This window comes from Rissa tridactyla, chromosome W (assembly GCF_028500815.1).
Source record: "Rissa tridactyla isolate bRisTri1 chromosome W, bRisTri1.patW.cur.20221130, whole genome shotgun sequence".
Taxonomy (NCBI): Eukaryota; Metazoa; Chordata; class Aves; order Charadriiformes; family Laridae; genus Rissa; species Rissa tridactyla.
In genome coordinates, this window is record NC_071496.1 from 1,034,411 (window position 1) to 1,058,264 (window position 23,854).

At 41.1% G+C, this 23,854-nt stretch overlaps 1 protein-coding gene across 3 annotated transcripts in view; it reads right to left on the bottom strand.

Moving 5' to 3' along the window:
- The window catches only part of LOC128901927 (WD repeat-containing protein 7), a 124,446-nt gene that overhangs the window by 59,513 nt on the left and 41,079 nt on the right, over nucleotides 1–23,854 (bottom strand). For all 3 annotated transcript variants that reach the window (XM_054184071.1, XM_054184069.1, XM_054184072.1), the window contains 3 exons: nucleotides 22,677–22,795; nucleotides 21,267–21,390; nucleotides 14,457–14,570 (listed from right to left, as the gene is read on the bottom strand). In XM_054184071.1, the coding sequence (XP_054040046.1) occupies nucleotides 14,457–14,570; nucleotides 21,267–21,390; nucleotides 22,677–22,795 (357 nt within the window). The remainder of the gene's footprint in view (nucleotides 1–14,456; nucleotides 14,571–21,266; nucleotides 21,391–22,676; nucleotides 22,796–23,854) is intronic.

Consider the following 23,854-nt stretch of genomic DNA (forward strand, 5'->3'; position numbering starts at 1 on the left):
AGGAAGCACACGCGAGGTGAAGAATCAAGCACAGATTTCAAACACTAGCTTGTTCGTTAAGACATAACACATCTTGTAATCAAACTTTTTACTATTCCTCTAATTGAGACCAGAACTAGAAAAGACTAAAACCAAACTGCACCGCAGCATTATCTATGTATAGTTCAAATGCACACCGTTTGAATTAAATTTGCTCAAGAGAAGAAGCACAAGCACTTTAGTGTCATAACGATAAGTATTTTGAAATGAAATCTTTTTCTGTGTTTTGGAAAGGTATCTCCTTTCAAACTATTAGATAGGGAAGACAAATACATAAAAAGAAACCAAGATATTTTATGAAAATTTCCTGTATATTTTTATTATACTTACTGATAAGGCACCTGTATTTTCAAGTGAGATATGTGTATGTTTAGATAATGAAAGAGGACTTGATAACACCGCTTGAAAATAAGTGTAGGTAAAGGCGTGCAAAAGAATTGCTCTGGGATCAAAATAAGAGCTGGGATTTAGGTGTTGGGGTTTTTATTCGGTCGGTTTGCTTTGCTTTTTTCCCTGCCCCACAGGCCCCCTCCCTGCTGGCACGCCGAGCTGCTTTAGTTGATAACGCCTGTCTTATTTGCTTTTCCTGTCCACAGCAAAGTATGTGAAATAACGGAGCTTTGTTACTACTGGAAAAACTGGAAGTGTTAAACTTTATTTTTCTAGTGTTTCATAGGGCATCTTACAACAGATAAGTTTAATTATTAAATACCAACAAGTCACATAGCTTTGTATTATTGAAAGCAGGACATTTGCTGGTTTACTTTTTGATACTTTATTGCCTGTGTGATGTCAGTAGTGTGATTTCACACAGGTAGCCAGCTGCGGCAGAGAGGAGAATTATAAAACCTCTCACGGTAAATAATAATATTTATTAGGTGAGTATAGAGTGTTATTTTTAGAAAAGACTGTTGCAGCCACCAACAGATTTACAAGAATTGGGGGGAAAAAAATATTCATCTTTGTTAAATCTTTCATTTAAGGCCCTATCTCAAACGAAAGAGTCTGACCCCACGGAGGACATGGGGGTCAGACATGCAGGGGGTCAGAGTCCACCCGTAAATCCCACAGGTTATCCACACCCTACACCCAAACATGCGCTACCGAACAACAGTGATGCGTTCGTTCATTAAAAATGGCAGTTTTCAGGATAACGAAACCTGTCGGGAATCTGTTTGCCTCCAATCAAAGCATTACAGAGGAGCGACTGGCAGCCTGAAGGGTTAAGACAGTGATTTTCTTCCGCATAGGTGGTGCTATTTTAAGCCAATAGTGTGGTTAAATCCACCCCAATGAAATCGATACAGCACTGCTCTGCTCAAGGTGAGACCAAATAAACCTGTCGGAAGCGCTGAGAAATAGGCTTTGCAGTACACACCGAGCACTAAGTGCCTTTCAGCCCAGAGATCTGTCATTAAATAATCATTAGCCATCATTCAGTCTTCCTAAAAAGCTAAAGCCCGAAGGTGTTGGGTACCCACTGGGCACCAGCGCCCCAGGAGGGCTGCACGACCCCAGGACAGGTCTGTCGTGGTCCAGCGCCCCTGGAACCACAGCACACATGTCTTCCAGCCCACCGAGCCTGCCGCACGCTCCCAGCACGCCATATGTGACTTTATCTTACCACAAACCAAGATGCTGACGGTGCAGGACAGCTTTATTTGTGTTTTCCCCACACACTAGGATCCACCAAAACAGTTCCGTACCTTGGAGAGCTGAAGAGCGCTGCCTAAACCCCCACGTGTTCCCATTAACGCTAGTGATAGATGACATGCATTAATTACTTTCATACAGTTATAGAACCTTATCTGGCCTCACTGCAACTTTTTTTTTTGCAGTAGGAAACATTGGCATGCATGCCAATAATTATAAGGAAGCTATATGAAACTAGAAGCAAACTGATTTCATCCGTGTAACTGCAAACACCGAGGTTGCGGTTGTCAGTCACTCTCTGTCTGTAACATCCTAATAAAAACGCCCCCAAAATTTAATAGTTACTGAATACCTGCAGTAAAGCAATAATAAATTTCATTTTTGGAATATACAGGCATTGTGACCTCTGTGCTGAAAATGTCTGTTTGCTTTCAAAAAGCAAGCGGACAAATGAGGTGTTCTCTTCAGTACGCGTGTGCTTCCACCACCAAGTGTCGTCTTAAACTAAGTTAATTCTGTTGCAAGCCATACAGCCCAAAGTGTTTCATAACTTGAGAATTAATTTTACCACAGTGACATTTGGTTGTTTCATATCGCACGTGAGAACCACAGATGCCAGTTGGGCAGGTAATTACTGTCCCCTTACCTTGCTGTTTCACTTTTTGGATGCAGTTTTGTGCTGCAATTTCCAGAAATCTGTATTTCTCTTCATTACTGTCTACGTAAATGAGGCAGAACCAAAAGCATTTTCAATGTTCGTCATACCTTTTCAAATTTTTGATTAGAATCACTTTGATGTCACTTCTAACGAGGGAAGTTTTGGTGCATTAACACGGTGCTTTAAAACCCGCGGGTCACCCCGAGCAGAACGTGCCCGCTGTCCCCACTCTGCAGAGCGGAGAATCCATTTTGTCTCTGCCTCTCTCCCTGCTCAGCCCTGCCGGGAAGCAGCATCCTCACCCATCTTGTGTTCCAGCCCTGCAGCACGGGCAAACGCTCCCTCACAAAAGCAACGGCAGAAGAGAAAATTCCAGCAAACTGCAGCAGACGAGAACGGTGGCTGCAAAATGTACTTACTCTGCGCAGAAACGCACATTTTCTACCTGAGCCCAGCAGCTGTATGAAAATTACAGCGATGCCTGTCTTGCAGCTTTCTAAATGTAGCACAACCCTCAGCATTTAGATAACTCTAAATATAATATTTAAATAACTCTAAATATAACTTTAAATAACTCTACCACTAATATATACACAATATATATACACAATCTGTAATTCCATCGAGGAAATCAAATATCACAGAATAGGGAACGACGGCATTATTAGCATTTGTATTAGAAGTAACCGATTTGCACACGACTAAAGCCAGATAAATGTAAGCATAAAATGTACTTTTTCAACAGCATTTAATGAGCTGTTAATAAGAGACAATTAAAAAAATTATTATTGAGGTTCAGATCTCTCTAGACATAGGCAAGACTTCAATAAAACCCGTACAGATCTGGACTTCATGTTCTGAAGTATGATTATTATTTTATTGAAAGAACCGTTAAGAGTAAAACAATTTTACATTATAGTCATTTTGAAACCAAATGGCAACTTTTCTGATGCTTTATGAAAAGATGTTGTTGCTATTGGAAATCAATAGGGTGGCAGAAGAAATTAGATAGCTATGATTTGCCAAGAAATCAATAAGAAATACAGCAATATCAGAACCCACATTCTTTAACTTTTACATATTAAAATTCGACTTCCACGTGAACAGAACGTTAAGAATTTACGGGAGAAAACACGTGAGGTGCTGTTATGTTTTTCTGACCTATGGTCTGTTGTCTATTGTGACAATTTAAGGTATTTTGCTTGTAAGACCTTTCTGATTTTCACAGATTAAAATACATTCCCTCTGCTTAAAGACGTTACCTGTACTGACTGATATATATATCCTATATACAAATGTACTGATTTCATACATCCTTAAGAACGTTCTGTAATACACAAAAATCACCGCCCAGTATTTCTTTGCAGGCACCTTCCCCGGTGCTCACGCCACAGCCCCCCACGGCAAAACCAATCTTTCCATACAGAAATACTCGGGGAAAAGGGAAAGCTTTCAGCAGGGGAAGAAAGAGGATTTAGACTGGGATGAGGGTTATAATTAATCAGGAATTTTTTTCCCCGCAACGTAAGCCACAAAGAAAGGCGCCGGGTGGTACTTTGCAGCACTGCTCAGAGCCCTCATGTCCGGGCTTTGCACCCCGGCTACGGCCCGCTGCGACAGCAGAGGTACACACCCCCCCGCTTGAGATTGTCCCCCACACCTACCGCGTGGAAAGGAATTCCCCTACTACCGTGAAACACATTTTCATATTTATTTGTTGCTTGTTCAGCAATAGAGAAAGTCCTTAGACCAATATTCTTTAATAGTCATAAAAATTTTATTCAAACTATAGTAGACTTTACCTTTCAGTAGGATCATTTTAATCAAGTAGTGACACCAACGTGACTTAATTCTCATTTTCTGATTCACTCTCACCTAATACAGCTAGAAAGATGGGCATCCCTTTGAAAGGCAGGTGTGGGTTTGCGCAGGAGCAAGGAGCGGGGAAGCCCTCGGGCAGTGCCAGAACCGCACTGGCTCTGCAGTAGCCAAAGGCCCTCGGTCGTAGCCGGGGGGACACAGGACCCTGGCGCAGGCAGAGGGACCCGCGCTGCCGTTCAGCACGCGCCATTTACACATGGCTTTAGCGAGGGCTCCGGCACTGAATACAGAACACACTCTATTTGGCTTTCAGTCAATTAAGCTTTAAGCTGTCAGCAAACAAGACTTTTAAGTTAATTTTGAATCACCACAAATCAAGTTGAAGGTTGAGAAAGGGCATGCTCACATGCCGGCATGAAAAAAGGCAGTTTAATTGCCTCTGAATAGCTATTATATGCTGCAATTGGCCTATTGAGTCTTAGATGATCTATTTGTTTATCAAAATGCAAAGACTGGTAAAAGAATAAAATGTATGAACTTTAATCATCTTCTCCCTTGTGTAAGTAGGTAAAAATTAAAGTTTTTGCATATAAAAACTACTACTGAAGTTATAATCTTTTAACACAGTTCAATATGTTTGCATTATATTTTATTTTTAATAGTTACAGCTGTCCAAAATACAGCTGAAATGTGAAAACATGCGATTTCCAATACAACATCGTATTTTTATTTTTTTTTTTAAACTTCTTGCAGGTTTTTCATACACTGTGTAGATAGCCGTTACCTGTTAGCTTGAAAACCTGACTATCCAGAAGAAGGTAGAGAAAAAAAAGCTATAAAACCAGCTGCTATTAAAACACGTTACAAAAAACTGCTCTACATTTCCTACCAGACCTCTGTCTTCGTGAAAGATTTCTGTTTAGAATGGAATGACACCAGACAGCACCCACAGGAATGGGTCTTCAGAACTTAAAAGTTCTTTTCACCGATCTACCTAGAAAAAAATGCGACACAAACTATGGAAATACCTTTTTTTTTTTTAAATGTATCAGTAGAACTAATTAATTTTAAGAATAACATCTTTAACTTTGCTGTGACTAAGCCTATGCTTTAAATACACAGTTAACTATGGAAAGGGTCCAGCTGGTTTCTTAAAACGTTCCATTTATATATACATATATATACATACACACACACCAAACTAAAGTCTAGAATTATTGCGAATGGACACATTTCCCTTTCTGTAGCTAACTACAAGAAGATGCTTTCAAACATGACCAGTCCAATCAGCTGCCATTCTTTACTTCTTCAAGGATGCGGCATTCTGACTAGGTATTCTCCATCCCTTCAAACCCCACCCATGGAGCAAGCCAGCCTGGGGGAATTCCCAGCACATGTTTTAGCTACCCGAAGGACAACCCAGGACTTTAATTTCCTTGCGTTACTGTGAAGAGGTAGGGAAGAAAATTCAAAACACCAAAGTCAGGAGGCCTGAAGGTGCAAATTGGTGCCCACTGTTTATTGCTCTAAATGTCAGGCCAATACCTGGTACAGCTTTTGCTTTTCGTTGCTCCCGTCACCCTGGGGGAACACTCACAATCCGAAATTGTGGTAACTGCCCCCTTATCCACTTAACACTGACCTCAGCCTAAACCCTCCATGTCTTATGTTCTTCCTTTCATCAAAGTCCTGCAAAACTTGAGTGAGGAAGCGTGCTTTGCATATAAAAACCCAAGAACTATGCACAGCTAAAAAATGCCTTAAAAAAATTTATTGAGAAGTAGTGAATAAGATCTGCTAATGATGAAAAAAGTAACCAAAACTAAGCGTGTGAAAAGTTCACTCTTCCAGCATTGGAAGAGACCACGTGTGATGTGGTTATGTCTACATCTCTCATTTCACATCTGTGGTTAGCCAAGCCATCGCATACCAGGAGGAAAGTCCAGCTGGAGCTCGGGAGAAAGAGGCCCCTGCTCCAGCGATGGCTCAGGAAGGTGAAGCATGGGGGTTTTAGGGTGACTATTTACAATCATAGCCTGGCACACCACGCAGACTGGTACAGACCACAGTCCCGCCATCACGATGACCTGCTCGACAGTTTCTGCTCAGTAGGTTGTTGTGCTGCTGGGTGCCTGTAGCTGCTGCTGGGATTTCAACACAGAGAAATATTTTCTTCTTTTTTAAGTCCAACATAGATTTACTTGGCGCTGAGACAACACGGGATATTTTTCAGAAGGAAAATAGGTCGGAGGAGGTGATAAGGAATTAAAGTCACAAGAGCAGTACAGAGTAAATGTGTTTAAAACTGATGAAGCGGGGACCGCTGAAAGGATCACCCCAAGAACCATAGCCTACGTATTGCCAGGGTGACAGAAAGCGTTCAGGTGACACGTGACAGGCTTATGCACCCGGGGTGAGGAGACCCCCAGGTCCACGCAGACCTGAGCTCCTCCTTCATGAGCCAACACAGTCCCTGCGGCGCCAGCAGTTTAACACCGAGATAAGAGATGTTCTGTCCCCACACAAGTAAGCTCTGCCCAGGTTTGGTTCTTTTAATAAGCTATATGTAATTATAAATGAACTTGTGGCTTGACATTTTAAACCTTATTTAACATCTATGCCATTTTTCAACAGCAAGTCGAAAACCATAAATTAAAATAGCGCAGAGCTTTCAAGTCTTTGCTTTCCATCACTACCTCATTGCCTCAGGAATTAGTACAACCCCAGGGCAGTAGCATTTAGATATCTAAGTAACAAACACAGCAATTTCAGAATTGCCATTACTGCTGTTGATGCAGTGAATTCGTACTCTGCAATGAGCCTACTGGATTACAGACGGAAACCAGCTCACTTGATGCACAAAATGGTAGACAGGGATCTCAAACTACAGTAGGCTTAAACACAAAGAAACCTTCCCAAATTTCAGAAGTCGCTTCCAAGAATAAAGGAAGTCTTAAAGAAGTTGTACATTATATTTAACAACATAATGCTCATCAAGTAAAACGATTCGTGCACTAATAACCAGCATGAGCTTCTGGGAGAGTAATCTCCACATGGAAATTCCTAGACTCCAGTAGCTCTTATATTGGAGAGAAAGAACTGTCTTCTGCATGGAAATGGTTAATTTATGCAAATAAATGCTGCTAAAAGCAGTAGATAGCATGCATGTCAATAGCCGAACAGCTTTCTGAGGTGTGCGCTCCATGATTAAAGCTAACATCCCAAGATGCTCACGCCTTGCCAGCACTGTTAGATTTAGCACGTGCCACCAGGCAACTTACTGAGGCAGACGAAGGGAAAGTGGAGATGTTTGCAGCTGTTTGTTGTGGTTTAATATACGTCTTTTATAACCTATGCCTCTTTAAAACCCCACTTCCGCACCTGAAGACATTATTCTAAATAATTGTCTTTTGACTGTAATAATTGCTCAAAACCCTTTGACCAAGTTAAAGAAAACATGCTGAAGCCTTTCTGCCTAACGTCACTGAGAAGAGATGAGCAGCCAGGAAAATACAATTAAGGTATAAATGTTTTTCTAAGACAAAGAGAACTAACTTTCTCCAAGTTAATATGATTTTTCAGAGTACCTGTGGCACAAAGGGGAAACGCACAGCGCTGGAAGAAGACACCTGCCACCAAACCAACAAAAGAATTTCAGACAAGAGTCCCAGATTGATTTTCCCAGAGTACTGCCATATAAAGCACACACTGGTGCTGACTTCCCACTTTCACACCCAAAATAAAACCGTGTAAGGACTGATACTACTTAGACACATTATGCAAAGTTTAGCATTAAGCTGTATATCATCAAGTAAGAACAGATATCAGAAAGCACACAAAACTAAATGAAAAAGTTCCATTTTCAACTACAAAAGCAAGCATTTGTAGATGAATGCATGTTAAAAAACTGCTGCTCCTGCTACACTAAAGAAATCACTATTTAACACAGTCTATATTCAAACCCGGACTGTGTGCGAATATGGCTTTCGGGTACTATACGGAGTTCATTGAAATATGTGCTAGATGAAATAAATATTTTAAAGTTTGACAAGTTCCTTGCTCCTGTGCTGTAAGTTGCGGCCTCTGCATTAGTACATCACAGTGTAAATGCACAGAGAGAAGGCTGAAGTTAATTAACGCCCCGAGATGCCCACGCTCTGCCCCCAGCAGCTCTGCCACGGCTGCCCACGGGAGCGGGGACAGAGGCCGGGCTGTGCTGTGTCCCCTGCCAGCAGCTCTGCTCGTCCCCAGCCGCACAAGCCCCAGCTCTGTGCACCCCGGGGGGCAGCTCCCCAAGGTGACACCCCCCAGCCGCACCGTGGGGCTGGCACATGGGGACAGGGCCCCAGCTTCCACTTTCTACGGCCCCCCGGGCTCACAACATGAACAGAAACTGATGTTGCTCCCCACAGAGCGGAAAGATATTTAACAATGCTGCCACCCCAGTTACAGCTTAAAACCTATGCATATTGCCTTTTCTTAAGTAAATAATTTTGAAGTTTATGTTCATATATATTTTAGTATATATATTTATTGCCAGCTTTTTCAGCCAAAGCACTTTTAATTTTTTATTTATTTATTTATTTTTAAATCTACAGTCATTTTAGAAGTGCCAGTTCTTTCTAAATCGATATAAATATGAAAACTGAACCCGGGTGGTCCCTGGCCCTGTGGCAGCCCTTGCCCAGTGCTGAGGATGGACCCTGCCGCTGCGCTACCCTTCTCCATTAATTAGAGACCAGCCCACCAGCCCCCCAAAACCAACCCGTTTGCTTGAATTAGTACTTCCGTAACGAACACACGCAGCTCTCTCCCCCAAGGCTGACAGATGCCATTCAGGCAGATGTCAAGCCCATAACCCCTCGCAGGGAGCGGAGCTCAATGGTCTGCACGGGGTGACATCTGCTTGACTGGCAGATGCCCACGTATTTTCAAATACGCGCAGCTTTGTTGAAAAACCCTGTGTTTTTACATGAATTATGTTTCCTTAAAAAAAAAAAAAGGAACAGAATTTTACCCATAATTTCATGCTTCGTTGTAGACACCTAACTGCAAGTTGTAGGAGCCCAGATTCTCAATTAACTTGGTATACAATTATCTATTAGACACTTTTCTCGAAGTGTTTCATAATTCCTCTTAGGACACACACATTAAAAACTAATTTTAAAAATTAAAAGTAACTTAAAATAACATTAAAAAAAACTCTTACATGCCAAATAACCTGCATCTGTGAATTCACATTCCATTTTTAATTGTAACAGAAAAGAACAAGTGACAGCGATGAGTCAGGGTGCATTTCCTCTAGGATCGTAATTAGCATCTGAAAGGGATGAAGTTTGCTTTAGATGATAAAACCTCACTTTTCTGGTGTTTTACACAATAGTCAGTGCATGATATGGTAGATGGTTTTCCAATGAGTGACTAAATACAAATTAAAGGCTTCTTTGATCTCTCGATGGTGGGCTTTGCGGATACAAAAATGTATGTGACAGGGTTTGTGGAAGGTGCTCAGGTCCAGTCTAACCTACTTAAAAGAAACCCAGCAGGAACTTTGTCCAGAGACTGACTCTTTTGGCACCCTCATTGTGCTGAACAGTGGGCCGCTGGCTGGTTTGCTGGGGCCAGCAGATGGTTGCGTTTGTTGTGCACCTCCACTCCGGCCCACATTTGCAGCGGAGTCTGGCTGGTAACGGGAGGGACGCGCTGGGCAACAGCACCTGGCGCTCCCGCTTCAGAGTCCAGCTCCAGCAGTAAGAAAGAGAATGAAGAGAAACCACCGAAGTAGTCCAGAAGCTCAATACGTTATTAAAAATGTAACAAAAGAAAAAAAAGGCACAGTATATGACTTGACAGATGACTGTCTGCAACTTTCAGTTTGCAGTTTGTTGAAATATTTTCTTCCTTTACAGTGTAAGCCTTGGAGTAAAAAGTTATAGTGACACCCAGAAAAAAAAAAATACATCACCTAGGAACTAATTTAAAACTACTTCAAGTAGTTAGATGGTACCAACACCAGAAAGTCTGGACAGTGCGGGTAAAATAAGAATTGCTCAAAATATGAGAAAATGCCATTTTCCGGGTGCATTCCGGGTACTGCTGCACTTCAACGGCAGCGATGCTGCGGTACGATACACAACAAATCACAACAAACACAATCCCTGCCCTTACACTACTGATTCTTTAACACAGACACAATACTGTCACTGATTAATACTGTCACTATTTTTAAGTTTAGAGTAAGGGTTAATCTAGCAATATTTCTTGCTTCTGACTTTGCCAGTTAAAGGACAGTTATTGCTTAAAAAAAATACTACTCATCATGCACAAAAATAGATTTGTGAGTATCGACAGAAGAGACTTAAAAGATTAAATTTTGAAGTTGATGAACAGTTACCAGCAGCATTCCTAGATTTTATTTTCCATATAAACCTTTGTAAGTGCTGGACCTCTCTCGTATCAGAAATAAGTGCCCGTGCCACGCACAAGTGAGAGGGGAGAGTCTGCTTGACAGAGGCTCCTTGTGGTTTCACAGCAAAACAAAGGGTATTTTTACAGGACCTATTTACTGCTTTACCCTGCCACAAGACATTTCCAAACACATCCTTCTCTCTCTGTGCAAGGGATCAGCAGGGGACAAGGAGAAGGCTGACCATTATTTCTTCCCGCTCTGTGCACTAACATGTCGTGGCAGCAGCAGGAGAAAACGGACTGGATCAAACAGTAACCCTTATCTCTGCAGCTAAAGCAGTCCCCCACCTCCCAGCCTTTTAGAATGACAGATCCTTCGGAATAAATTCCATTTCAATTCAATTTCCCACTATCCTGATGCAGCAATTGACTGTGTTGTATCACAGTGTTTCTTAAAATAGCAAATATTTATGTAAGCTCAAGCAGAAGTGAGTGACAATTGTATCTATTACTGTTTGTTTTTATGGAAATACCAAAACAGAATAATTGGTCCAACAACAGAGTATTTAACTTTGTTACCTGTCAGGCACCTGTTGGAGCGCTGCCATTTCACCAGCAAGACAGGTTAAGGGAGGTGTCGGTGCCGTGTTTCTGTTCCCCAGGGCAGTGTCCCTCCTAGGAACAGGCACAAGAGCCGCCACAGCAGCCTGTACCTCGGATTTCGCACCCACCGACATTTTATTTTCATGTAGCTATTCAAAACAAAGTGTAAAAACCCCACAAACTGTTTATTTTCAATAGCAGACACCAGTTTTTGTAATCAAACTATTAGGTGGCCCAAAATCCATTTGCTAAGGTGGGAATGAGATGCCAAGGCCATTTAACCCTCTCTCCCCGACAGCCTTGTGTCTTACATCAAACTCCTCCACATCTCCCAGAACGGGACCAAACCCTGCAGCAGAATCTGGGCTGGCACCTGCTCCCCCCTTGCACACACGTCCGTGGCCCCACTGCTTCAAATGGTGGCAAAAGATGGGGCCAAATGAGTCCCAACACGAACTTCTTTCTCCAGCAGAGCAGCAGCAGCTCGGCTGAGCCCGCGTCTGCGGGAAGCACAGGCTGCTGAAGCGGTCCAGGTGCAGGTCTAACACAGAGGGACAGTTCTGAAAACCTTCTATCTAAAAAACTGAGGCCGTCTACACTTCTAGCGTCTTTTTAGCCGAGGTGGCTGTCTGACATCAGGGCTCATGGAAAGGGGGGAAAAATGTTTTAAAAAAATTAGCATTTAATTAGAACCAGGGATGGGTTTGTGCTTTGCAAGTGTCATTGTCAACACTAACATGAATAAGGTCATTCTTACAAAAGAAGGGGTTCAAAAATAAAAAAAGAAGGAAGGGGTTCAAAAAGAAGGGGTACAGAAAAAGGGCAGTGGTGGAGTCACCGTCCCTGGAGGTATTTAAAAGCCGGGCAGACGTAGCGCTTAGAGATATGGTTTAGTGATGGTTTTTGGCAGTGTTGGGGTGATGGTTGGACTCGATCTGAAAGGTCCCTTCCAACCCAGGCAATTCTATGATTCTAAAATGTGACTGCCACAGAAAAATCCCCCATTATGCAATGCTGAAGAGGCTGGCGGTATTATCCAGGTTAGTGGAATAGATATTAGAATAAGCTTTTCATGGCAAGAGTCATCTTTCATTGCATGTGGCACCACCAGCAGCAAGGTCTTAACCGAAACCTGGCGCTCCTGTTACAACACGCAATACCCAACGCCATCGACTGGGCAGTCGCAAAAGTCTGGAAACATCTACAGTTACCCTGGGAATTAAAGAATTAAGTAATTCTAAACTTGCTAGAAATTTCTGTTGAGTAGATATAAGAGTAATCCATGCAATATTCAGAATATATATATAGATATATCATATTGTGCCCCAGTACGTTACTGATTCCCATTACTAAGCTCATGCTGCACAGCTCAGACAAACACTTCTGCAACCTAGAAGTTACTTCCTTGAAGTTCTTCATTTCCAAAACAGCCCCACACAGTAAACTCAGTGGATTTTTAAAAGACAGTCTATTTATGCGGTTCTACCATTTGCTTCGTAAGTAAATAAGTGTGTCAGAGGTAGCGACACACTATGATGCTGCCTTTCTCACAGCCGTGGGGACATCTGACCATTTATCCCTGCCACGTGCGCAGTCACATCCTCCTTCTACTGCCCCTGCAGTCGCTGCTGCACTTGGGTTGAAACAAAGACAAATATTCACATTTCCAAATATGTAACAGTACTATGTTGGTGGTGTCTTGTTGTTGTTGTTTTTTTTTTTTTTTCCCTTTAAAGTATTCCGCTCTTCCTTTAATTATTGGAAAAACATTTGGATAGCTAAAATAAAACTTAGATGCTATCATGGATCCTAGAATTACACCGAAAATACAAATAGATTACAAATTGCAAAATTAAAAAACAATTTGAAAAAGCCAGTTTACCATCATGATGAACTGTAAAATTTTGACTACTGAAGACAGTAGATTTTATGACCAACTAGGAAAAAGTGCTGTTGTCCACATGTGAATTATTTAAGCAAAACATTTACTCTACTTTTAGTTATCCAGAAAAGCCTTTCAGGCATTAAAGACAGCAATAAATACTACTACACGGGAAGACTACTCTTGCATGTATTTTCAGTGCATTTGAAGATAGTGCCAATTTTCTAAATAACTCCTGCGTACGTGTTTTGAAGTGCTTAAGAGGCACTGTAGTGTATTACTGAAGTCTTTTCCAGCACCAGGCTTCAGTGCTTTTCAGCTAGCTAAGCTAAAAGGCTTTAATCTCTAAAAGGACTGATGTGAAAGTGATCCTTTTAAAAAATTATTTGGATAAATGAAAGCATTTGGCAAATCGCAATTTGAACTGAAAAAAATCCTGTTGACCACTGCACACCAGCATTACTTTGTACAATCAATAAATATTAGCCTTAGTAGGACCTATAGAAAGAAGCTGCATCTTCTTTTTTTCTAAAAGAAAGTAAGTTAAATTGTCGCAAAATTTTTTTTGTATTCTACCAACACAAGACCAATTGTATTAAATTGTAGAACAAAATTTCATCTTTACTCAAGGTACTTTTTTAAAGCTCAACTGCTTTTAAAAACAGAAACACTTTCTCTGTAAATAGAATTGTTACTACCACCAGACTCTACCAACATAGCAGATAGCTTTCTGAAAGCCTCCAAACTCAACAGTCTAGCACATAGCAAAAAAAGCCATACATAATTTGAAACTTACTCCACTACAGCATCCCATCTCCAGTTTCTTTCCTGTGAAGAGAACATACAACACTGGAGGGGCAAAAAGCTGTCCCAGATACAACACTCAATTGTTTCTAACGCTGCTATTGCTAAAGCTTCCAGAAGAAGAACCAGAAGGTCTCTAAGAGCCAAGGAGATGGTGGGGTCCATCCTCCACTCATTGCTGTTTCTCGACAAGTCCTGCATCGTCCCCCAGCTGCTAAAGGTGTTCCCAGCATCCTTCCTCCCTCTTGCCTGTTTCCAGTCAGCCTTTATTCTTCAAGAACTACAAGCTAAACACGTCAGTTGCAGCCAGACTTAAAAACTCAAACCACATACATTAAAATATAGAAAATGATTCAGAACTAACGCAATAATATTAGGGCAGTTACAGTTAAGCAGGTACGTAGTTTTTGTCTACAGCTCTTTTCTACTTTCGAATAACTTCACTTCTAATAGCTCACACTTCTTTATAAAGCAGCCTTAGTATTTTGTTTTCTCATGAAAATTCGCTATTTGGCAGAAAACATTCCATCTCCTTTGCACAGTTCCTATTGTGTCAAGAAATAACATATTCATTACATTAACGCTCACCTGCCGCAATGTCATCATCAACCAGATCGTGCTCCTCTTCCTGGACTTTTGCTTCTGTCCCCGATGTGTCCGGGCTTGCAGTACCAGCCTGAGCGGCTTCCGTGGTCACTCCAGCTGAAAGAAACAACCCAACACCAAAGTCAGTGATTTTGGTAGGTAGCATCCTTAGATCGGGGAAAAAGGTAATTATCTTTTGATATTCTGAACTATGCAATGTAATTCAGACAAAGCAAAGAGCAGCTATTTCTGGTTTCCCTCCATACTGTATGCAGACTTTTCACAAACCTAGCCTTTAAAAATCTTTTCCACACTGTAAATCTCTCTTCTGTATTTTCGTCTTTTTCTGCCGTCTTCTAGCGTCATTAAAAATATTACATACACATTATTATACACTAACAACTTATCGAGCCACAAAATGCAGAGTTCCAGCAGAACTTCTCTTACATCTCCTCTCAACACTTCATCTCTCTCACCAAAAAAAGTGCAGCTTTTCCAGGCTACCTTCAGAGTATATTAATTCAGCTGACTCATTCCGTCTCATTTGAGTTGGGATGCACCTGTTAGTCGCTATTAGAAACTACACAACGAACACCAAATCGTGCCATGTAACACCACGTGATTAGAGTTGTAATTCACCGGTTTATACTCTGCCAGTTATAATCTTTGATTATTCCCTACAGGAGCCTTACCGCAATGCAATCAAGGCATTATCAAAAGAAGTGTTTTGCTAAGGGACTTTGCATTAAGGCCCCGTTAAAAAGCAGGACCATGGCCCTTTGTCACACCAACCATTTCAACCAGAAGTTCAGTCACGGTAGATGGCTCTGCCCTGCAGAGGGGAGCGCTGAGCGATGGCCTGGCAGCGCGGAGCTGCCCGCCGGACCTGCCGCTGCTCCTCTTCTGCTCCCACATCGTCTGTGTGGAACCTACACCGCTTCCCTGCTCAGTAGCGTTCACGTGACCACTGGCTAGTCTTCTCCAAACAGCTGAATGTCATCGATAAATGGAAAGGTGATGGTATCATAATAAATCACCGGGGGGAATCTATCAGCTGTGTACAACAAGGCTTGCAAATCCACACCTTCAAGCCATCTAACTCTGGTTCGTCTAAACCAGTCCAGAACATTAACACTCTCGCAAGTATTCCAGATTTTAAATTTTTTAGTACTGTTTTTAAATACCAACTATTCATGGCAAAGTAATTACTTAAAACAGACTGATTGTCTGACAGCAGTTTCTAACCTTACTCTGACATACCTCTTTATTAGTAAACTAGTACCTTTTAATAACTTTCTGAACGTCCTTCCCGTTGTGTCAAATGTATAAAAAACCCAGTGACAACAAATACACAACCAGACTGGAACACACTGCTGAATCAATAGCGTATCACTTCATTAAGCATGCCGGCAGGGCTGCACAGGGATCACATGCAATTACAAATTGCACATGAACCTTACGCAGGACAATTTGAAAAATACGGAGTTGACTGTTACGGTGCAGGTGTCGCAGCCCGTGGAGTCTTCAGCTTCCACACCTGCCCCCCCCCACCCCCCGGCTAGGATTCCAGCACCGCTTTGCCAAAATCCTTTCTGGTCTTCACCATCAAGCACCAGCTGTTTTCTAACAGCACTATTTATTTGTGTGTACCCACCGGAGTTGGCCAGTGTGTCGAGGGGGAGAGAGGAGGTTATGTTTTAAGCACTGCTTTGCATTTTGTGTCGCAGTTAGTAGAAGCAGCTGCTAATCTCTGCAGGCACAGCGAGCATCTACCTCTTCCCTAAACATCACTGCAACAGTCTAAAATCCTTTCATTTCTTTCCACATCCAGGGAAAGGCAAAAGAGTTTGCATACCTTTTGAAAACTGTAGTATGGATGCTCTGACCGAAGAGCTTTTATCTCCGAGGAGTATTTTCTGAGGTTGAGCACCCAAGCTGGTAGAAGCCAAGGGTCTAGCGCTCCCTAAACAGTAGGTTTAAGCTGGGCCAAAATTCAAAGCCCTTGATTTATTTACTTATTACCTCACCTCTTTCCCTGCTTTCTAGCCCTTAGTTGCTCAGAAGAGGCTGATTTGCCTTATTAGATGCGCTACATCTTTCTAAAGAGCTTCACGGTACTAGATAGAATGCAATGGTGCGAAGGGAGTGCCTTTGCATGAGCTGATTCTAACTACAGCGTATACAAAAAATTAGAAGAGTTTCTTACAATTTTATACAATTAAATAAAAATGTAAGTAAAAACGTATTTAGTCAGAATGATTAAACATTCCCGCCAAAACACTGAATGGATAAAGCCAAAAGGGGAGGAAAAATAACCATCATGCAAATATGCCAGCCAATAAATTATCATTTCCTCTCAGTGAAATCCAGTAAGAAGGAACATGTATTCTGGATACAAGTGGTTTATACGTAATTCACCAGAAGTGTCTTAGAAGTGAAAACATCATAAAACTCTGAATGTATTAGAAATAAAATGGTTAACATATTAGAAAAATATTGGAAAATTAAGATATACTTGTATTATAAACTCACGCCATTATTACAATGTACTACTTACTGCAGCATCCTGAACTCATTATTCATTTACTACATTAAAATGTTGTAGCACAAAAATATTTGCCTTACTTCTTTGTGCTCTTTTAAGTCAAACCTTGAGCGAGGAAGATGATCAACCACATATATAAATAGCAAAGTCTTTGGGGTCCAATCAACCTAGCCTTACTCAGTGAAAACTCCCATTTAAATCGATGGAAGTTTAATTAAGTTTTCCTCCATTAATCTGGCTTTAAATAAAATTTTCTAACAGAAATATAAGTCTACCAGAAATACATTCCTAAAACCTGACAACAGCGTGTTTATTATAGACGTTTCATATTTATTTTGTTTTCCAGTGATAACATGGATTATTATTGGAGTAGAGATACACAATTTAAGGCTATCTGCTTAAATTTCTTTAATCTCATGCTGACACATTTAAGATTTTTACTTAAAAAGAAACTAATTTGGTACAAACGTTTACCTGAACGAACTGGATGTTAGCAATACGGGAGGCAAGAGAAGTGCCTGCGCTCAGTGTCTGGGCAGGATGTGTTGGAGGAGGTGTCTGCAGCGGCCGGGCAGCGGGTGACAGCAGCCTGGCCGCCTCGCATTAATTCACCCCGTTCCCATCCGCTCCGATCGATGCCGGGCAGCTCCCAGTGCTGCCTGCCTGCCGGCTCCAGCCGCATCCCACTCCCACACAAAGGCTGGGGGCAAGATAACCTTTTGCTTTCCATCAAAGCCAGAGCAGCCATTTTTCTATCTGCACTAACATCACATATTTAAAAATATATCTGTCCCTCCAGGGCTCGGCGGACAGACCTACCACCAAGCGCTGCTTTAATTCACAGAATGTGTTTGACACTGAAGATAGCCCTCGCTCTTAAAAACAAGCAGGTAGAAAAAGGCAGTAGCATTTTTCCCTCTTTGAACCTTTCCTGCCAACACATCTTAGAGGCAAACGCCCCACGGACTACGCGGCATTTCAGAGACAACCGTGTGCTGTGAAAGCGAGGAGCAGACAAGGCCACAGCAAATATTTACAGTCGCATGACATAATCTTAGTAGATACAAGATGAAGCTTTGAAAGCTTAACTGTTTTCCTCCCTCTGGGAGCCTGAAAAACACCAACACCCACAACCTCCCTCCCAGGTTTAATTCATAGCATCACTTACACAGCCATTCCCATTCAACGGGGGGTCAACAAGCCGACGTGCCAATTTTGGATTTGAAGGCACAAATAAAACAAAGATTTATTGTCCCTCCCTACAAGATGTTGTGAAACGAAGCCTAATGTGTCCAAAACACCTGCACTGCAAATCGCATGAAGCAGGAGGCGTGCGGGCAGCTGGAAACCAGCTGCTTGGAGCAGTGAGGTACCAGGGCCCACTGCAGTGGCCCTCGCAGCACGAGTGGGCACTGTGCTGGCACCCACGCCAGGGAAAATAACATCTGCTTGGCTTTCTCCCTCCTCCTCCAGCCCACCCGCCACACGGGGACAATCAGCTCTCTTGCATCAGTTAAAAGATTGAGAGATAGCCCTATGCAAGTTTGCCTGTCTTCCAAGTCTCCTGAACGCACTGTATGAAGACACCAGGACACACACCAGTTGCTTGATCTGTACCAGTAAGGTCATGTCCCAGAACTGGTATTGGATCTGAGCACCTATACGGGAAAAGATTTCACCTCTGATTGCTGGTACCACACACTCGATTCATTCCGGAGCCAGTTAAATGCGTATGACAAAGTATCTCATATCAGCAGCAGGCTTCTATGAGCGATTACCATGTCTTTTAATTAAAACAAAACCTGTTAATGTGCAAGAGAAGCACTATTTCTACACCGTGCATATAAAAACCATTGCAGAGTAGTAACATATGCTGGACACAGAAATATGCTGATAATTTATGCCCATATATCAAGAAGTGAAATTGGGAGAAGTGGAGGATGAAGGAATCAAAGCAGTATTTCTTTATCTTTCATATTTCTTCTCCTTACCTTTCTAGCACAAAACTATACTGTTCAGAAATCCATTGCATGTATTTTGTCCACCCTAAATAACTCTTATCACCTTCAATTCCTTCACAGACCTTTAAAAAAATGTCATTTTTTCATTCATGTCTTACAATGTAACTAATATATACACTTAACTCTTTACCAATAACTGCAACATTTGTAGCTCCTTATTTTGTTTCTCTTTTCTGATATCATAATTATTCTTCTTCAGAGTGTCAGCATCTTTGTGTATGTTCATACAGACAACACAATTAAATGCCTTCTCAGTCCTGTCATTCAGGAGAACCAGAAATTCTGGAACCTTAATTTACATAGTTTTCAACACTGTTAATATAAAAAAAAAAAATAATTTCCAATTTGCTAGTCATAACCTGTTTGAAAGATTTTCAATATCAGCGCTTTCCCAATATTGAACATTTACATTCATTCAGCCATGCTCAGCTGATTCCTCTATTTCATATTTTCTTCCCCTGTTTTAAAACTTTCATGTTTTGATAGATAAGCACATCCTAATTTAGTGTTAAAACAAACGCTATGCTTTGATTTGCTAAGGCCTGACAGAAGCCAAACCACTGCTGGATGTATACTTACTTGTAGTGAATGCATACAAAATAATCGAGTTTTTTCCTAAACCAGTCAGTCCCTGACTATTGCTATAAAACTGCATGCCATGCTTATAACATGAGCACAAACATAAGCACAAGAGGCAGAAAGAATATTATCGTTCCAACAAATGCACATGTGAAATAGAACTGGATGAGTTGCTCTAACATTTCCAAGTGTAATTGTTTAAGTAACGAGGCGTACCAGAAATAGCAAACTATCGGAACTAATATGAATTACCAGTTGTTTTCAAGTATGTTAAAAGTAAGTTCCTTTTTTGGAAACAGTCAGCGGCCAAAACAGGCACTGCAGAGTGGTTTATATCCACTTCCCCAACACAGTTATGTCCATAACCTTGCACCCAACAAGGTCGTTCAGCATCACTCCAGAGAAAAGAAATTCGTAATCGTCAACAGTTGCTAGAGCAGCTACTCCTGAGAGCGAAGGGCAGCTATAGCTGTATTCTACAAACTGAGAATAACCAGCCTCAAAAGAAGATCAATTCAAAATACTTCCCAATATACAAAACGGCACAAACATCAAGATAACAAGATGAATAAAGGCTCTTTGGCACGCATATACAACAGACTTTCACTTATCATTCCCTGCTCTGCTGCACACCTAACTAGGCAACAACCTCCCCGTAATAAGGCAAATGCTACATGGCTAAAGGCTGTAATTAACAACAGCTTAGTCTTACCAACAAATTCTCAACATTGCTTTAAAGTACTGTGTTCCATGTAATTTATGCACTCAATTTAGATTTAATAAGATTATTACACATCTCTCAAAAATCAATTGGTATTTAATAGAGATCTTTCTCTGAATAGAAACTACAGCCTTCAGTGGAAAAAGAATCTCATTTTAAGGAAGATGAACACCTACAACTTAAAAGCAAACAAACATTCATGAAAATATACACGTTTTCTGGTTTGTTACATGAGGTAGATGCATCTGGACATTATTCTCTAAAGGCAAGTATCTAGATGGGTAACTAGTGGATGGAGTATCTCACGATGCTGACAGATCTTACAAGAACACACTCTTAAGAGTCTGTACAACCTCTGCTTTAATAACAATGAATAAATAAAAATAGCTATTTTGGAGAAAGATACAACAGATTAAATAGTGGTCAGTAGCTACTGAACTTATCTGGAGAATAATCTTTACCCAGTATCTCCCTGCAGCAGCTGGCAACCAATGGCTTTGAGCATCAGACGGTTATCAGCCTCCGATGGACATACGCTGCACGACCCTGCATCAGCTCCTTTCATACTCTTGGGATGACAAAGCACCTCTTTACAACAATTTCTATAATCTAATTATACATTCTTTGAAAAGGAACGCCAGTGTTTTACTGCCGGTACTTGGAATTTTATCAGCCCTTTTCCCAGCAGGTTTCTACCCCAAACCCTCTCAACAGCAGGCATAGCCTTTCCAGTCCTAGGGATAAGTACCGAAGTATTCCATTTACCTAATCACCATTAATGACCTTAAGTGATTTCGTGACTGTGAAATTACTTTGAAAATTTCAAGAAACTTTTCTATATAACCCTAGATTTTTCCTCCAGATTTTCCCCCTAAATTGCAGCACTGTTCATAATTTTGTGTACAAAATGCCTTTTTTGAAAGAAAGTTATTTTCAGCATTGCTTACGTGATATAACGCTGTCAATGTACTGCGGTAAATAAGGAGCCCAGGCATCAATGGTTTCTTTCCGACCCGCCTGCTCGATTCTTCTCAGTTCTGCCAGCAACAAGGCCTGGGCAGCTTCTCTTACCTGCAAAGCCAACAGGAACGTCATACAAACTCAAATATCAAATATTTGCCAGTATGCTTTCAGTGTAATTTATCAAGAAGAAAAAACTTCTACAGAAAACTAAACTGAGCTTTTAGGAAAACCTTCATTTTTTCTCATCCCTCTCCACCGTAAGCCCAGAAGCAAAATAACGATGAAGAAGGTTTCTCACTCAAGGAAATAAGGCTAAACCTTTTGTTTGCGCTGATGCATTGAAAGGCCACCAAATTTCTAGTTTTCTAGAAGCAATTTGTAATCCCCCTTCTCTACAGCATTCCCAAAGTTGGGTCCAAAATTCCAAGTGTGCAATATGTAAAGTTTTTCTAAGCATCATGAATGTTGCAATATAAACGCAAAACAAACAAACAATCTTAAGAAAAAAAATATTTTTTCACATGACATTTACTCATTTACTACACATGGAATATTGAACAATGAAAGCAAATGAAAATATATAAACATAATCATAAATAGAAATGTTATTTTCAGTCTAAAAGACTTAATGTACAAGGAAACAATTTGATCATGGTAAAATAAAAAATTGTGGGCAACCAGAATATAAATAACGCCACCCTGACAGCTAAGGGTATCAGGTAACTGGATGTCTGTTGCTTACAAATTTTAATGAGTTTCAAAGTAATTAGCCTCCCAGGAAACCATCTCACAGTATATCCCATCTAGCAAAAGAACAGGTGATCAGGCAGCAAAAACCATATTCCCAATTAAGTTAGAGGACCGCTGAGGGTCCCCAGTCCACAGCCCCGCTCTGGTCCTGCGTTCCCTCTCGGAAAGCTGCACCGTCAACACATTTTTTGCCAGAACAGCACAGGTGTAGTCTTAAGGCCCACCAGTCATTTATCAAACAGTTGGGTGACAAACCATTTACTGCCTACTGTATACATGCTCCAAAAAATAAAGCGACTCAGCAGTCTCTTGAAAAATACAGGGGAGGGTTTTTTAATCCTAATAAGATTCTTAATGGAATCATGGAAGTTTTTAATCCAATAATATATTTTAAAAAAAATACGTATAGTATCCAGAAGGTGAAAAAAGAAAAGAAACATATATTTAGACACGACAACTTTTTCAACATTTTGACAGGTTAACTGGAAAATTAACTTACTAAATCTGAAATAAAAACTGCAGGAACTTGTGTCAGAAGATAATTATTTTTATTTTTTTTTCTATTAAGGGAAAACGCCATCAGTAAGAGACAACAAAAAGTTTCCCCCAAAACCCAGCAGTACAAAAAATACTACTGAAATCACCTCCAAGCATCGATCCTGCCACCTGCGAGCCAGCATCTCCAGCAGAGGAGGTCGGAATTTATCCAGCCCCAACAGGTCTGGGAGCATCACACAGTGCATAGCAGCGAGCTGGCTCCACCCTGTTCAAACACATCACAACCGGGAGATAAACATAATCAACACCAAAGCAATTTTCAGTTTGAAAATGCCATCAAGTACATTTACATTGGCCACTGCCTGGTACACAGTAGATCTTCAGGAGAGGGTAGGACAAAGAGGGAGAGAAAAAAAAAAAATAGAACCAATTTTGCAGCAGAACAAGAGGATTGTTTCTTCTGCCATGGGAGCCTGGGGCTCACCCCACCACGAGCTGCACCCCGTCTTTACCGATCCCAGCTGAACCTCAGGGTTCAGTGCATGTACTTTCTGTATCGGACAGGAACAAGCTCTTCCAGGCAGAAATCCTGCCTCCTGAACAAGCTGCTCAGATCTCAAACACATGCAAGGAGCAAATGAGACAGCAGCAGCGGACCGCCTCAAATCGGTCCTGATTAAACACAAACATCCCTCTTCCTCCCCAGCACCTCTCAAAAGGACTTCAGTATCTAGTTGGGCGCTTGGATTTTAAACTTGCAGCCTTAAGAATATACTCAACAACCATTCTCAACACAAAAGAGTCCCCAACACATTATGGCCAATTTTTGGCAAAAGTATAAGCCATGGTTCTGAGCGCAAGATTTAGAAGCCCTGTTCAAACCATAATTAGCATTATTTATCATGATCTTTAATATCCTACATGTAAGTGTGATATAATTCAGTTACAGAAAACTTAGCATGTGAATTACCACTAGAAAGATTACATAGAATTTTCTGTCCCTCTTTAAAACGTATGCAAATATGTACAAGCCTGTGTTTGTCTGCTCACCTTATCTCTCCATCTAAATCTGAGTTCACTGTGCTTACCTTGGGGGCACTCATCCTGCCAGCCTGCAATATTGCCTAGGTAAATCCAGGAAAGATAAACTCAAACAACATAGCTTGTAAAGATGCTTGTAAAGTACGCAAAAGAATGCTCTACATTGACTTGAGAAACCAGAGAAATACTTCAGGTGAGCGTATAGATCTACGGTTTGAGATTGTGAGCAGTACTGAGCAGAAAAATCTAAACATTTTAACTAATAAAGCTCTTCATGGTGTTA